This window comes from Mesoplodon densirostris, chromosome 3, assembly GCF_025265405.1.
Source record: "Mesoplodon densirostris isolate mMesDen1 chromosome 3, mMesDen1 primary haplotype, whole genome shotgun sequence".
Lineage (NCBI taxonomy): Eukaryota > Metazoa > Chordata > Mammalia > Artiodactyla > Ziphiidae > Mesoplodon > Mesoplodon densirostris.
Window position 1 is genome coordinate 43,776,082 of NC_082663.1, and position 14,486 is coordinate 43,790,567.

The following is a 14,486-nucleotide window of genomic DNA, read 5'->3' on the forward strand; positions in this document are numbered from 1 at the left end:
GATTGTTGTGATTAATGCTGCTGTAAACATTTGTGTACTACCAGTTTTTGTGTGAACGTGTTTTCTTTTCTCATGAGAATATACCTAGTGCAATTGCTGAGTCATATGATAATTCTATGTTTAACCTTTTCAGTAACTGCCAAGTTATTTTCCATAGTGTCTGCCCCATTATACATTGTCATCAGAAGGATATGAGGTATCCATTTCCTCCACATCCTTGCCAGTACTTTAATGTAGCCTGTCTATTTGATTATAGTCATCCTAGTATGTATGAAGTCATATCTCAGTGTGGTTTTTATTTACATTTCTCTGTTGGCTAATGAAGATCCTGTGCTTACTGGCCATTTGTTTAGCTTTGGAAAAATATCTATTCAAATCCGTGGCCCATTCAAAAATTACATTGTCTTTTTGTTGTTTAGTTGTAAGGATTCTTTTATACTCTAGATACTAGACCTTTATTAGATATCTGATTTGTAAATATTTTTTTCCATTCTGTGAGTTAGGGTTATCTTTATTATTGTTGTCTGTTGAAGTACAAAAGTTTTAAATTTTAGTGAAATCCAGTTTATCAGGGTTTTTTTTTTCTTTTGTGGCTTATGCTTTTGGTATCATATCTAAGAGTGCTTTGCCTAACCCAGCATCATGAAGGTTTACTCCTGTATGTTTTTTAAGAGTTTTGTAGTTTTAGATTTTACATTTAAGTCTTTAATCCATTTTGAGTTAATTTTTGGATATGGTTTATGTACCTATTTTGCAGGACCATCAAATGTGTTCAAGATTGTGAAGATGATTATGGAAAGAAACTTTCAACCTGTAATTATTTTCAGTTTTAGTAAGAAAGATTGTGAAGCCTATGCACTTCAAATGACCAAATTAGATTTCAACACAGGTACTATATAATTTCAGTATAGTTTTAATGTTATGTGAAAACTAGTGTAAATATATTTCTGGTAAGACATTTTTGTGTATTGCTAGAATTTGCAGTTCACGTTACTGTTACAGCAGTAATTACATCACATTTGTAAAAACTTTAAGGCCCTCAATTTATCATTTCTTTTTCTTTCTTGTGTCTTCTTTTATTGGAAGGTAAGTATAATACATTGTTCTATATAAAACCCAAACACCCCTAGTAAGAAATATTAGACTCATACCTTCTTATACTTCATTGCCATAGCTCTTTGGTTATTGTGGTTTTCTGTCTGATTACTTAAGGTTAGTCTCTTGGTCAGACTACCTTCTGTTATGTTTCATTCTTCTAGAAATCCAAACTGGGAAGACCTGCCCCTGTACCTAACTGTGGTATAATTTTTGAATAAAGTAAAATAACTTCTAGCAAATGAATATATTATTCTCATTTATTAACTGTAAATGTAATCATTTAAAAGTCACGCAGCTAGGTAGTAGCATAGCCTAGGCAAAAATTGCAGCATGCCAAATAGCAACCCAGTTGTCATTCATTTCAGCCTTTTACATATCTGATCCTGTGCAGTGAGAAGTAAATAATATATTCAGTCATGCAGAATCAAATTTCAGTCGTCTTGTTTTCTTTATCAAGGCACAGAACTAATCTCATGATTTTTTTTTTTTTTTTTTTTTTTTTTCTGTACGCGGGCCTCTCACTGTTGTGGCCTCTCCCGTTGCGGAGCACAGGCTCCGGATGCGCAGGCTCAGCGGCCATGGCTCACGGGCCCAGCCGCTCCGCGGCATATGGGATCCTCCCAGACTGGGGCACGAACCCGTATCCCCTGCATCGGCAGGCGGACTCTCAACCACTGCGCCACCAGGGAGGCCCAATCCCATGATTTTAAAGCTAATTTTTACTTTTCCATGGGTAAAAAATAACAAATGACAGATAACCCATATACCCTCCTAAAGCCAATAATATTTTTTTTTTTGGACTGAGTGAATTGCTCTACTTAGAAATGTTTTCTTATAACTACCAGTGCTGTATGTGCTTGATGTTGCAAGGTTATATATTGATAAAGTCAAATATTTATTGACAAATAGTCACTTTATAAGCAGGCAGTGTAATGGTTAAGAGCATAGGCTTTGGAATTGCTGATGTAACAGTTAATACCAATGCCCATTATTTGCTCAATGCCTTACTTTCCTCAATAGTGAGCAATAATAATCCCTGTGTCCTGTAATTTTTTGACTTAAATATTGCATGTAGATACCTAGCGTAATTACTGTTACTGCTTTTATAAGATAGTACTTTTATTCATGGACTAACTCTGCTAGATCTGTTTTGAAAGGCAATGAATTTTATTAAAAAATTATGTAGAAAATTTGATCTACTTTACCTTCTGCCTATCTAAAATCATGAGTCTTTACTTTTACTCTTTATAGACTCTTATTCTTTGCATTGTGTGAAATTTGTTATCACTGACTCATTTAGATACTTACATACCTTTGGGTTTTCTCTCTTAGATGAAGAAAAGAAGATGGTTGAAGAAGTATTCAGTAACGCAATTGACTGCTTGTCAGATGAAGATAAAAAGCTCCCTCAGGTGTGTGTTTAATGTCATTAAGTGGACTGTGGCTATTAACAGGTAGTATATATTCACTTTGTATTTCCTGGATTTGTTACTATATTATATATTGCACTGTTTGCACACTGCAGTAAATATGTTGCATTGTGCACTGAAATGATACCTTGATTCTTATTTTGAACTTCTAAGAAGGTGACAAAAGGAAACATTTGCTGCCTTGAAGAAACTTTTCTCTGAAAGCTAGCATGATCTGGAAATTACTGCTTCTGTTCCTAATACTACAAAATTTTTAATGCTGATTTTAAGTCAATGAATTTCTTAATTCATAAGGCTACCAGACAAAACAATAGAGAAAACCTAAGTTTAGTGAGAAATTTGATTTCTACTTTGCTTTAATTAATTAAAGTGGTTTTTTCTTTTGACTATTAGAATTGCCTTAGGAGTTCTAAAATATACTGATGCCTTGTTGCCACTCCAGAGATTCTGATGTAATTGTCTGGTGTGTGTCCTGATAATTAGAATCTTTCAGAAACTCCCCTGGTTGTTCTAATGTGTATCCGAAACTGAGAACTAATGCTTTAGCCCAACCTAATACTATATGAAAGTTTTATTTTGTGAAAAGAAAAATTGGAGGGACATACTCTGCTTACAGATGATTGCTTTGATTTGTGTGGGATTTATGATAAGACTGCAATTGCATGTTTCTTTGTATTTAAAATGATATTTAATTTATGAAATCTTACTGTAATTTTTCTTTCCAGCTGAATTATTAGTATCTAAGAGCTTGAGCCATGTCTTTATACATACTTGTTATCCTAGCACACTTCTAATAGTAAAATTTAATGGAATTTAATAGTGTTAATGAGAATGAACTCTTCAGTAATTCATTTGTTTTTAGATAAAGTACATATTTATATTAAATATGCTTTATAGTTATTTGTTTTCTTTTGGTTTGAGTTAGCCAGTATTTTTTTTTTAATTTATTTATTTTGGCTGCATTGGGTCTTCATTGCTGTGCACAGGTCTTCTCTAGTTGTGCCGAGTGAGGGCTCCTCTTCATTGTGGTGCATGGGCTTCGCACTGCGGTGGCCTCTCTTATTGTGGAGCACGAGCTCTAGGCGAGCGGGCTCACTAGTTGTGGCTCCCGGGCTTTAGAACGCAGGCTCAGTAATTGTGGCTCACGGGCCCAGTTGCTCCGCAGCATGTGGGATCTTCCTGCACCAGGGCTTGAACCCGTGTCCCCTGCATTGGCAGGCGGATTCTTAACTACTGTCCCACCAGGGAACTCCTGGTGGTATTTTTTAAGTTCATTTCATGCAGATGCAAACTTTGCTATCATAACCTTTAATTTTTTTAGAGGAGATGAAGTAATACTGGAAAATTTGAATGAGGAAGCAAAACATTTATAAAGTTTATTTAAACATGCCTTTCATATTAAAGCTAGGACAGAATTATATTGTGTTTTAAGTTTAATAATTTGTGGGAATATGGGTTTGGTTTCTAGTTTTTCTGGAAAAGTTATATAAAATTTCTTTAAACAGCATTCTTTCTTGATTACCCATTTTTCTTAATTTTGTTAGTTTCACATTTTAAAAGTTCTTTTCCTCACATCTTTTTAAAAATAAAATTGAATCCAATCGTAGGTTGAACATGTACTTCCTCTTTTGAAGAGGGGCATTGGTATTCACCATGGTGGTTTACTTCCTATTTTGAAAGAAACTATAGAAATTCTCTTTTCTGAAGGATTGATAAAGGTATGATTTTATTTTATTTATTATGCCCTAAAATTGTGTCGTGTGAGCAATTTGAAAGTTATCAAGAACACTGTTTGTAGGCAACTTTTTTTTTATTGTTATATTTTTTAAGTAAGTCGAATGGAATGGCTTAGGTAATGAACTTATTTTTGTATACAGTGTTATACTTCATAAATTTTGGAGTGTAGGTAAAAGTCATTTGTTTCTTTTCCTAGTCTTAAAGTAAGAAATGGTATCATTACTGAATACAGTTTAGAATTTTCCAGAAGGTGCTGTTTAATTTTCAGACCTGAAGTTGATACTGTAAGTGGACTCCATTCTGTATACAGATTAAAAGGACTAGTTTAGAAAATACAAGGAGAATTGCTGTTTAGACGAGTTTTTAGGATGTTCTCCTTTAAACCAAAGAGAGTCTAATTTAATTTTTAATATTATGTCGATGTCTGTACCCAGTAATGGGATGTTGAAAATGGGAAACAACTCCAAAATATAGTTGTAAGCCTTTATATGACTCATAAATTATTTTATGTTTAAAAATCAGATTAGAGATTTGTCATGAGAACTTCAGCACTAACTAGGATATTTAAAAGAAATTTACTCACCCTAAAGACCATACTTTAGGATTTTAGATAAAGAATTGGTCACTATTTGTACCTGGGTCCTGGTAAGGCCCTGTTGATGTCCTCATATAGATTTCATGTTTTGTTGAGACCCATTTTAAAGAATCTTTTAAGTGATACTTGTGGATTGTAGAATTCAAATAGAATAACTGTACATAAAGTGAAAAATTAAAGACCACCATTGCCCTTCACTTCCTAGAAATATCCACTAGGATACATACAAATAACATTTGATTTAATTTGTAAACAAAAGTGATTATATTACCCATGTTATTCAGTTTCATCATATGCGTTGCTATTCATTCTTTTTAACAGATGAATAACATTCTGTTAAGTTGATGAAATAAAGTGTTTTTATATTGTTATCAATTGATGAAAATTTAGATTATTTAATACAGTACTTCAATGACTTAACTTGTACACATACCTTTGTGTGCTCTTTGGTAAAGTCTTAGATGTGAACGTAAAGTGCCACTGATTCTGATCTCCCCTCAGAGATTTTAAAGGTGTCTCTAAAAATACTGCATCATCAATGAAGAAACCAGGAAATGTGACTGCGTTTAGAAAAATATTCTACAGCCTAATAATGCTTTGTCCATTAGACCAGTAGTAGTCTCTCCAAGTTACCACCACTGGAGTTACAGAAAGAAAGACTATTTTCCCTGAATTAAAAAATTTCTGGGATGCAAGGGACATTAAATATTATAATATAAATTTACTATAATATACATAATTATATGTAATTTTAATAATTTTGTATATAAAATACTGAAATACACCTGGGATAGCATGTCTTATTTTTGTACAATTTCATTAACAACTAATTTTTTAAATTAATGATTTATTTATACTTGAGTAATCTATTAACGAAACTAGTTTTTCAGTTTAAAATATGTGTTTAATTGTATATTTATTCATTTAGGCCTTATTTGCCACTGAGACTTTTGCTATGGGGATTAACATGCCAGCTAGAACTGTTTTATTTACAAACGCCCGAAAATTTGATGGGAAGGATTTCCGATGGGTAAGTAAAATAATTCATATATTGAAATAACTTTTAGCTTCAGTTGTTTTACCTAAGATGATTTTGGCTCATGTAGTCTTTGAGATTTTCAGTTCTAAATACTTTAAAACTTGTACCTGAGCAAATACGAGAAGTTCATCGAAGTTTAATTTCAGATCCTTTATATTTCTATCCTTTAGCCAAAAACAAAAACCAAAAACTACTTTAGGTGAAAGAGTTTGGTGATGAGGGATAGGTGTGCAAATGAGTCATGAATGCTTTAATGCATTTAAAATATGTCTAGAATTTTTATTTCTTCAAATTTTAAGTTATTTAAAGCACCTCTATTATAGTGGCTACAGTTGTAGCTCACTGTTTTACTCTTTAGGTTTAAAATAGAGATTTTTTTTTTTTAACAGGTTTGCACATATGTCTTTCCTAAGGCAAAAGTTGGGATCATGAGTGAAATGGTGAATTGGAGTAAAAATAAATCCTTAATCCAGAAGCAAGTAATCGCTTCTTACCAAACTTAAACTATGGGCCTAGAGCTATGGTAGATACTGAGGATGCTAAATTTAAAGCAAAACCAAACTAATCCCTACTGTGAAGAGACTTAGTCCAGGTGGAAGTTTATTTTATGGGCTCTGAGAAGTATGTGTAGGAAGAATAGAACACAAGAAAAGAAGTCACTTGTATATAAGTGGTCAGGGAGGCGTCATAGAGAAGGCCTCTATGTTTCGAGAAGGCCTCAAAGTTTTGAGAAGGCCTGAAAAACTTTCTGTAACTTGTGACTTTTTTAAGTCAAAAGAAGACTATTTCATGTAGAATATAATTTTTAATTGCAAAGTGGATAAAGTCTTCCATATGTTTTATATTTTAAGTTAATGTAAATTTTAAAATTCTTCATCATCAGTTTAAAATTACTTAATTCTTTGAATAAAACTGATGCTACAAGAAAACAAATAAATAAGTTTTTCATCACTTTACATGCTCCTTGGCATCCAGTGGACCCCAGGGAAGGGTATGTAGTAAAGTGGGCAATTGAATTTAAGAAAACAACCATTTCTTGATGATTCAAGATCCTAATTATGAAATCTAAAAATCATAATGTGTCAAAATGTAACGATGCCCTTGAGTGCTGTTGAGATTTTATTGGACTGCCTTTTTGAAATGTTCTTTTCTGATCTTTAAGGTTGGTCCCAGGTCATTAGGTCTGTTTTTGATGCTATCAGTAATATGCTTTCTAGTAGCACAGTGGTTTGTAACTCTTCTTGAGTCAAACATTTTTGGAGAGTCTGAACATGATGGACCCTTTCTACAGAAGAAAAGTATACATGTACTTATAGGTAAAACTTTGCCCAGTGTTCAGGTGGTTCAGTTTTACCCTGAAAGACTATGCATGGGAGGCTTACTAACCTTTCTCCCTTAGGTGGTTCTTAGTGATGAACGGACTCTTCCGAATGCCAAGGACATACAGTGAGAAAATAGAAATTGTGCTTTTTGTATGTGTTGATTTTTATATTAATCTCATTTGGAAATTAAGAAAATTTGTTATGATCCAGACAGAATTGGTATTTAATAGAGTTTGGGTTATTGTTTGCTTTCTTAAACTTTCCTGTTTTCCAGAATATCTAGTTCAAAGATATTTTTTATGCCAGTGAATTAGCCAGTATTTCTCTATAGCTATTTGATCATTTTGGATCTAAAATTTAGTTTTGCAACATTATTCTTAAGTGTTTTGCATTTTTATCTTTTTACTTAAACTTTCCTAAAAGTTCATGTTTTTAATCTTGTCTCCTGTCATGGAATGTGTAGCTTGTGCTTGTGAACTTTATGATAAGAATAATTTTAAGAATATGTTTTTCACGAGGTTTTCTCCTAAACTTTGCATTTTTAATTACATTCATTCAGATTTCCTCTGGTGAATACATTCAGATGTCTGGTCGTGCTGGAAGGAGGGGAATGGATGACAGAGGAATTGTAATTCTTATGGTAGATGAAAAGATGAGCCCAACAATTGGAAAACAACTACTTAAGGTAACAAGTTAAGCTTCTGTGCCTTCACCAGGAATTTGAGAAACATACTTCAGGACCACATTGAAATTAATTGTGTCAGTTCAAATACCTCTCTTGAGTAGATGAGTTAATTTACTAAACTATCTGGGCTTAGGAAGGTGGAAGAGGGTAACTGCTCAAATTGCTGATACTTTGTACCCTACTTTCTGTTCTAATAGGAAAAGAGCAAGTCGTGCAGTGGAGGGGATGGAGATCTGCAGAGGGCAGAAATATTTACTTTGCCCTCCAAATTTGAGATACCTCTATATCTGCCCACTCCACTGCACAAATCGCTTCTCACCTATCAGCACAGGAAGTAGGGCAGATATTATCAGTATTGTGCACAGTTATCTTCCTATACCTTTGCAAGCCCAGATAGCTTAATAAATTAATTCTATAATCTACCATTCTGATTCATCCTGTTGAGAGATTATAATATCCCAATAATAAAGTTAAATTTATAAGCTTTATTTCAAATTAACCAGTTCATTCTGCTTGCTTAGTATTTGTGTTTTGGATTGTCTAAGATTTTTGTTTTATTTTGAAGAGCTTCCCAAGGAAGTTTGACCTGCCTGATTGCTTTTCTTCTCCTTCTCCATGTATTGATAGTAAGGAATTATTAAGCATATCCATAGAGAACACTGTCAATAAGATAGGAAACTTAACATGAATTAAAATATAAAATTAACTGCCAGCTGATTAGCTACTTAAAATAAATCTTCAAAACATGTTAAGACATACATAGGTCAACATCTCTGAAATATACTGTGTTCAACTTCTAAGACTCAGGAACTGCATGGAGAATTTGAGATATGGTTGTAGGAAGCCTGGTATGTTGAAGCAAAAATAGGTAAAGTTCTTTTTTCTTTTTTTTTTTTAATGTTTTTATATGAGTAAAGACAAAGCTTATCTGTACATATTCATAGTGATCGTATGGTGTCTTATTTTCAGTTTTAAAGATTAACACTTGGAAACCCATCTTTAAGTGTCCATATAACTTTAATTCTTTGTGTAAGGAAAATGGTCGAGACTGAAAATTTGTGTTATTCTTTTCTTTAAATTTTGTCACATATAATAAACACTATTTTTCTTACCTCGTACTCTGTGTATGGAAATAATTGAGTCAGGAGGTAATATTTTAATGGCAGCATCTGGTTCCTTTAGTACAGATTTTTTCATTCCATTTACTTGATATCTCTAGATTTGTTACCCTGTAAATGTAAATTTCTATTGTCTTTCATTTCATTTAAAAAAAGAGTTTTTAAATTTTATTGTGCAAAGAACATTTAACATGAGATCTACCCTCTTTTTTTTTTTAATTTTTATTTTTTTATTTTTTATTTTTTTGCTGTACGTGGGCCTCTCACTGTTGTGGCCTCTCCCGTTGCGGAGCACAGGCTCCGGACGCGCAGGCTCAACGGCCATGGCTCACGGGCCCAACCGCTCCGCGGCATGTGGGATCTTCCCAGACCAGGGCACGAACCCGTATCCCCTGCATCGGCAGGCGGACTCTCAACCACTGCGCCACCAGGGAAGCCGAGATCTACCCTCTTAATAAATTATTATGTTGTAAAATACGTTGTTGTTGACTGTTGTATAGCAAATCTCTATTTATCTCACTTGACTGAAACTTGATGCCATTTAATTAGTAACTTCCCAATTACTCCTCCTCTCAGTCTCTGACAACTACCATTCTACTCTTTAAGTCCATGAATTTGACTATTTTGGATACCTCATATAAGAGGAATTATGCAGGATTTGTCTTTCTGTGACTGGCATGTTTCATTTAGCATAATATCCTCAAAGTTCATCCATGTTGTTACATACTGCAGAATTTTCTTTAAGAGTAAATAGTATTCTGTGTAGTTACAGTCCTCCCTTGGTATTCTCAGGGGATTGGTTCCAAGACCCCCCACGTATACTGAAATACCAAAATGAGAGGATGCTCATGTCTCTTACATAAATGGCACAGTATTTGCATATAACCTATGCACATCTTTCATATACTTAAATCATCTCTAGATTACTTATAGTATGGAATTGTAAATGCTATTTAAATAGCCGTAAATACAGTGTATATAGTTGCCTATGCTGCATGACACATTCAAGTTTTGCTTTTTGGAACTTTCTGCAATTTTTTTTCCCAAGTATTTTGCAAACCACAGTTCATTGAATCCTCAGATAGGGAACCCGAAGGCACTGGGGAACGGCTGTATAGCCATATTTTTTAGCATCAAATTAGGATACTGTAATACTGAAAGAAGGGACTATTAATAATTATATCAATATATCAGGCATAAGTTGGGGTTGTCCTGGGGTCACTTGGATACAATGTTAAAATGCTATGTTGAGTTTAAGGTGATGGAGAATTCAGATAGGTGTATTCTACAGCAGTTTGAATATAGAAGCAGAGCTTGAGGTTGGAAATAAACATTTGCAATATTGAAGCCCCACATTTCTTAAAGGAGGTAATAGTAGAAAAGAAAAATAATAGAATAGTAAAAAGTTGGTCTGTTTGCAAAATTATGAAGTAGCTGAAGTTGTCTTTCATTCCTCTCTTCCCCAAGAATGTGATTTTCATACTAACTCCACATCTCCCTTTGGCCCTATTTTCAAGGAAAGTGGATAAAAATGAAGGTTTTAGGGACTTACTAACTAATCCCCTAGGGTAAATGGCTCTTGATTTTTCAGGAGTTAAGGAATAGCACCATTTGAGACTGTTGAAAGTTCTGCTGCTTCTCCTCATAAAATCCTATATTCATACATTTATAATTCTGAATGCAATAAGGCTGGCTTATAAACCTCAATTTAAAAGCCTCTGAATACCCTAACAGTATTTGTGTATTTTGCTATTTAAAGATTTGCATGTTTTGTGACACTTCTAAATATTTCAGCATGTATCTCCCAAGAATTTGGTCATTCTCATTTGGGCACTACATAACCATTTTCAATCTTAGGAAGTATTTGCATTTAGAAAAAAGTATTCCTGGGCTTCCCTGGTGGTGCAGTGGTTAAGAATCTGCCTGCCAGTGCAGGGTACATAGGTTTGAGCCCTGTTCCGGGAAGATCCCACATGCCATGGAGCAACTAAGCCCATGCGCCACAACTACTGAGCCTGCGCTCTAGAGCCTGCGAGCCACAACTGCTGAAGCCCATGCGCCTGCAACCCGTGCTCCGCAACAAGAGAAGTCACCGCAATGAAAAGCCTGCTCACCGCAACGAAGAGTAGCCCCCGCTCCCCGCAACTAGAGAAAGCCCACAAGCAGCAACAAAGACCCAACGTAGCCAAAAAAAAATATTAAAAAAAAAAGAAAGGAAGGAAGGAAGGAGGGAGGGAGGGAGGGAGAAGAAAAGAAAAGAGAAGAGAAAAGAAAACGTATTCCTGAAGAAACATTGAAAGAAAAGTTTAGATCTCAAGGAAGTATTTTGGACATAAACCTTGTTGCAAATTAAGGTCACACTATTGTAACTAGCACTTCTTTGGTAACGGCCACAATTAGGAGGAGAAAGTGGAATTACCAAAGTGTTGACAAAGACTGGTCTGTAAATTTTGGGGAAACACTTAGGCAGTTTTATGTCATTTCAGGAAGCTGAGAGTTTCAAAATAACTAATTTTTTCTGAATATCATTCTGAAATTTAGTGTGCTTATTATCATAGGCTAGGTTATGCTGCAGTAACAAACCTAAATCTCAGTAACTTAAAGGTTTGTTTCTCTTTACTTGTTCATTGCACGTTTACAAAAGAGACTATGCTTATTATTGTTTAGGGATTCAAGCTGATAGAGAAACCACCATCTTGAACATTGGCAGTTACTGTGCCAGCAGGGAAAATGTAGCTTTTCACACCAGCAGTTAAATATTTGACCAGGAAGTGATACATCACTGAAACTTATTTGCCCTCCCCACTGAGGGCAAAATGTGTAATCCTGTCAAGTACCTAGAAGGCAGAGAGCTAAACATACTTGGCCAACAGTATTTTAACTACTACTGTACTAGTTGGTGTTTTTTCCCTCCCTTCACTTTCCCAAAGATCAACTCTTTTATCACTTTGTATTGGTCATTTAAAGGAAAGAACTTAATACATTTCTGTAGTATTCCTTAGTGAAGACTAAACTGTTATGCAGTTCAGGAGGTTAAAAATACTTTTATGAATTTATTTTTAAAATCTACAACATTGACATGTTTTTTTCTCTCAGGGCTCAGCTGATCCTCTAAATAGTGCTTTCCATTTGACCTACAACATGGTCTTGAACTTACTACGAGTAGAAGAAATAAATCCTGAGTACATGTTGGAAAAATCCTTCTACCAGTTTCAGCATTATAGAGCAATTCCAGGAGTAGTAGAGAGTAAGTATAAAATTACCATAACAGCCTCATTTAGCTAGGGTAGACCAAATAGCAAAATTATGGTGTTATTGACTGCTTTAGCCATTGGTTTTTTTTCTGGTAAGCCAAATCATTGTAACCAACTAGAACATTTTAAAATGAAAGAAAACACTATCAGGACATAATTCTATGGTTAATTCAAATTTAGTATAATTTATTGTTATAGACATATCACATGATAATTCATATTCATGAATAATAATATTCAAAATTAATATAATGCTTTCTAAAGTCCAAAAAGTAAGTGTTCTATTGTAACTATGTTCAAGTAGAATTGTGTATTGTGTGTTGATCCTTACTCTAGAAGATCGTGGCTGATTATCATATAGAACTGATTAAAATCTAAAACAGAAGCAAAGATTTAAAACTCTGGTTTGGGTAAATCTTGTAAAAACAATGCATAGTTGTAAAGAAAAAACCCCCAAATTTGGCAAAAGGTACAAAGGAAATTTAAGACCATTTTTAATTTCACACAGACAGCCACAAAACCACTGCTAACACTTCGTGGTTCTTCCATCATTTTTATTTTTCATACATATTTTTCATATTTTTTTCAAAGTCGGGATTAACAATGTTTTGGTAATAACGATGTTATAGTTGATATCATTTGTTAAACATTTATCATATGCCTAGCCTTGTGTTAAATGCTTTACATTCACTAACTCACTGATTCTGGCTTTTTAAAATTTAATTTCAATTATCCTTTGAAAGTATGGTTTCTAATAACTGCATAATATTCCCATTTTATGAATGTACTATGATTTATTTAACAATAAAGGCAAATTTGAGATATCTTTCTATCACAAGTTGATAGGATACTACCACTCAATTTTATGCACTTGAAAGTAAATGAAGTGTAATAATATACCTTAAAAAAATGAAAAGGCTTGGAAAATCCAAGTAACTTAAATTCTCATTTTTTTTTTACCCTTACCTGGATGACATCATAATTATTTCCTCTTAATTTCTTTGGTCTTAATTAAGAGAGCTTCTTCTTCATTACAAATTATAGAGCTGGAAGAAGCTTTGGCATCATTTTACAGACGTAAAAAAATAAGGCATAAGAGAAGTTAAATCTGTATATAAGGTTACACGTTTGATTGATGGCAGGTTTGACTTGGACTCCACTTCCTAACTAACCCATGCTGTTTTTATTAAAGTGTGGGTCATCCGTTTTTAATATAACAAGAATAGATGTAGTAACTTCTCTGGCTGAAAAAAAGACAATGAAAAAAATTCTTGGGCTTCCCTGGTGGCACAGTGGTTGAGAGTCTGCCTGCCGATGCAGGGAACACGGGTTCGTGCCCCGGTCTGGGAAGATCCCACATGCCGCGGAGCAGCTGGGCCCATGAGCCATAGCTGCTGAGCCTGCGCGTCCACAGCCTGTGCTCCACAACGGGAGAGGCCACAACACTGAGAGGCCTGCGTACTGCCAAAAAAAAAAAAAAAAAAAAGATTCTTAAGCTGGCTGATATTAAGACTTACCTTTGGACTTCCCTGGTGGCACAGTGGACAACAATCTACCAGCCAGTGCAGGGGACACGGGTTCAATACCTGGTCCGGGAAGATCCCACATGCAATGAAGCAACTAAGCCCGTGCGCCACAACTACTGAAGCCCGTGTGCCTTGAGCCCGCGCTCCACAACAAGAGAAGCCACCGCAATGAGAAGCCCGTGCACCGCAACAAAGAGTAGCCCCCGCTCGCCGCAATTGGAGAAAGCCTGTGCATAGCAACCAAGACCCAACACAGCCTTAGATAGATAGATAGATAAGATAGATAAGATAGATTAGATAGATAGGTAAATTTATATATACAAAAAGATGAGTCAGATTTTTTTTTTTTCTGGTACACGGGCCTCTCACTGTTGTGGCCTCTCCCGTTGCGGAGCACAGGCTCCGGACGCGCAGGCTCAGCGGCCGTGGCTCACGGGCCCAGCTGCTCTGCGGCATGTGGGATCTTCCCAGACCGGGGCATGAACCCGTGTCCCCTGCATCGGCAGGCAGACTCTCAACCACTGCGCCACCAGGGAAGCACATGATTCAGATTTTTTTAAAAAATTACTTTTTAAAACATTAAAGTATAGTTGATGTACAGTATTGTGTTGGTTTCAGGTGTACAGCAAAGTGATTTGGTTATACATATATATATGTATATATCTATGTTCCTTTTTAAAAA

General features: G+C 34.9%; 1 protein-coding gene across 1 annotated transcript in view; it reads left to right on the forward strand.

The window, feature by feature from the left end:
• The window catches only part of MTREX (Mtr4 exosome RNA helicase), a 133,687-nt gene that overhangs the window by 47,346 nt on the left and 71,855 nt on the right, over positions 1-14,486 (forward strand). Inside the window, exons 11-16 of the mRNA XM_060092888.1 lie at positions 758-889; positions 2,431-2,510; positions 4,136-4,246; positions 5,789-5,890; positions 7,781-7,906; positions 12,121-12,271. Of these exons, the coding sequence (XP_059948871.1) occupies positions 758-889; positions 2,431-2,510; positions 4,136-4,246; positions 5,789-5,890; positions 7,781-7,906; positions 12,121-12,271 (702 nt within the window). The remainder of the gene's footprint in view (positions 1-757; positions 890-2,430; positions 2,511-4,135; positions 4,247-5,788; positions 5,891-7,780; positions 7,907-12,120; positions 12,272-14,486) is intronic.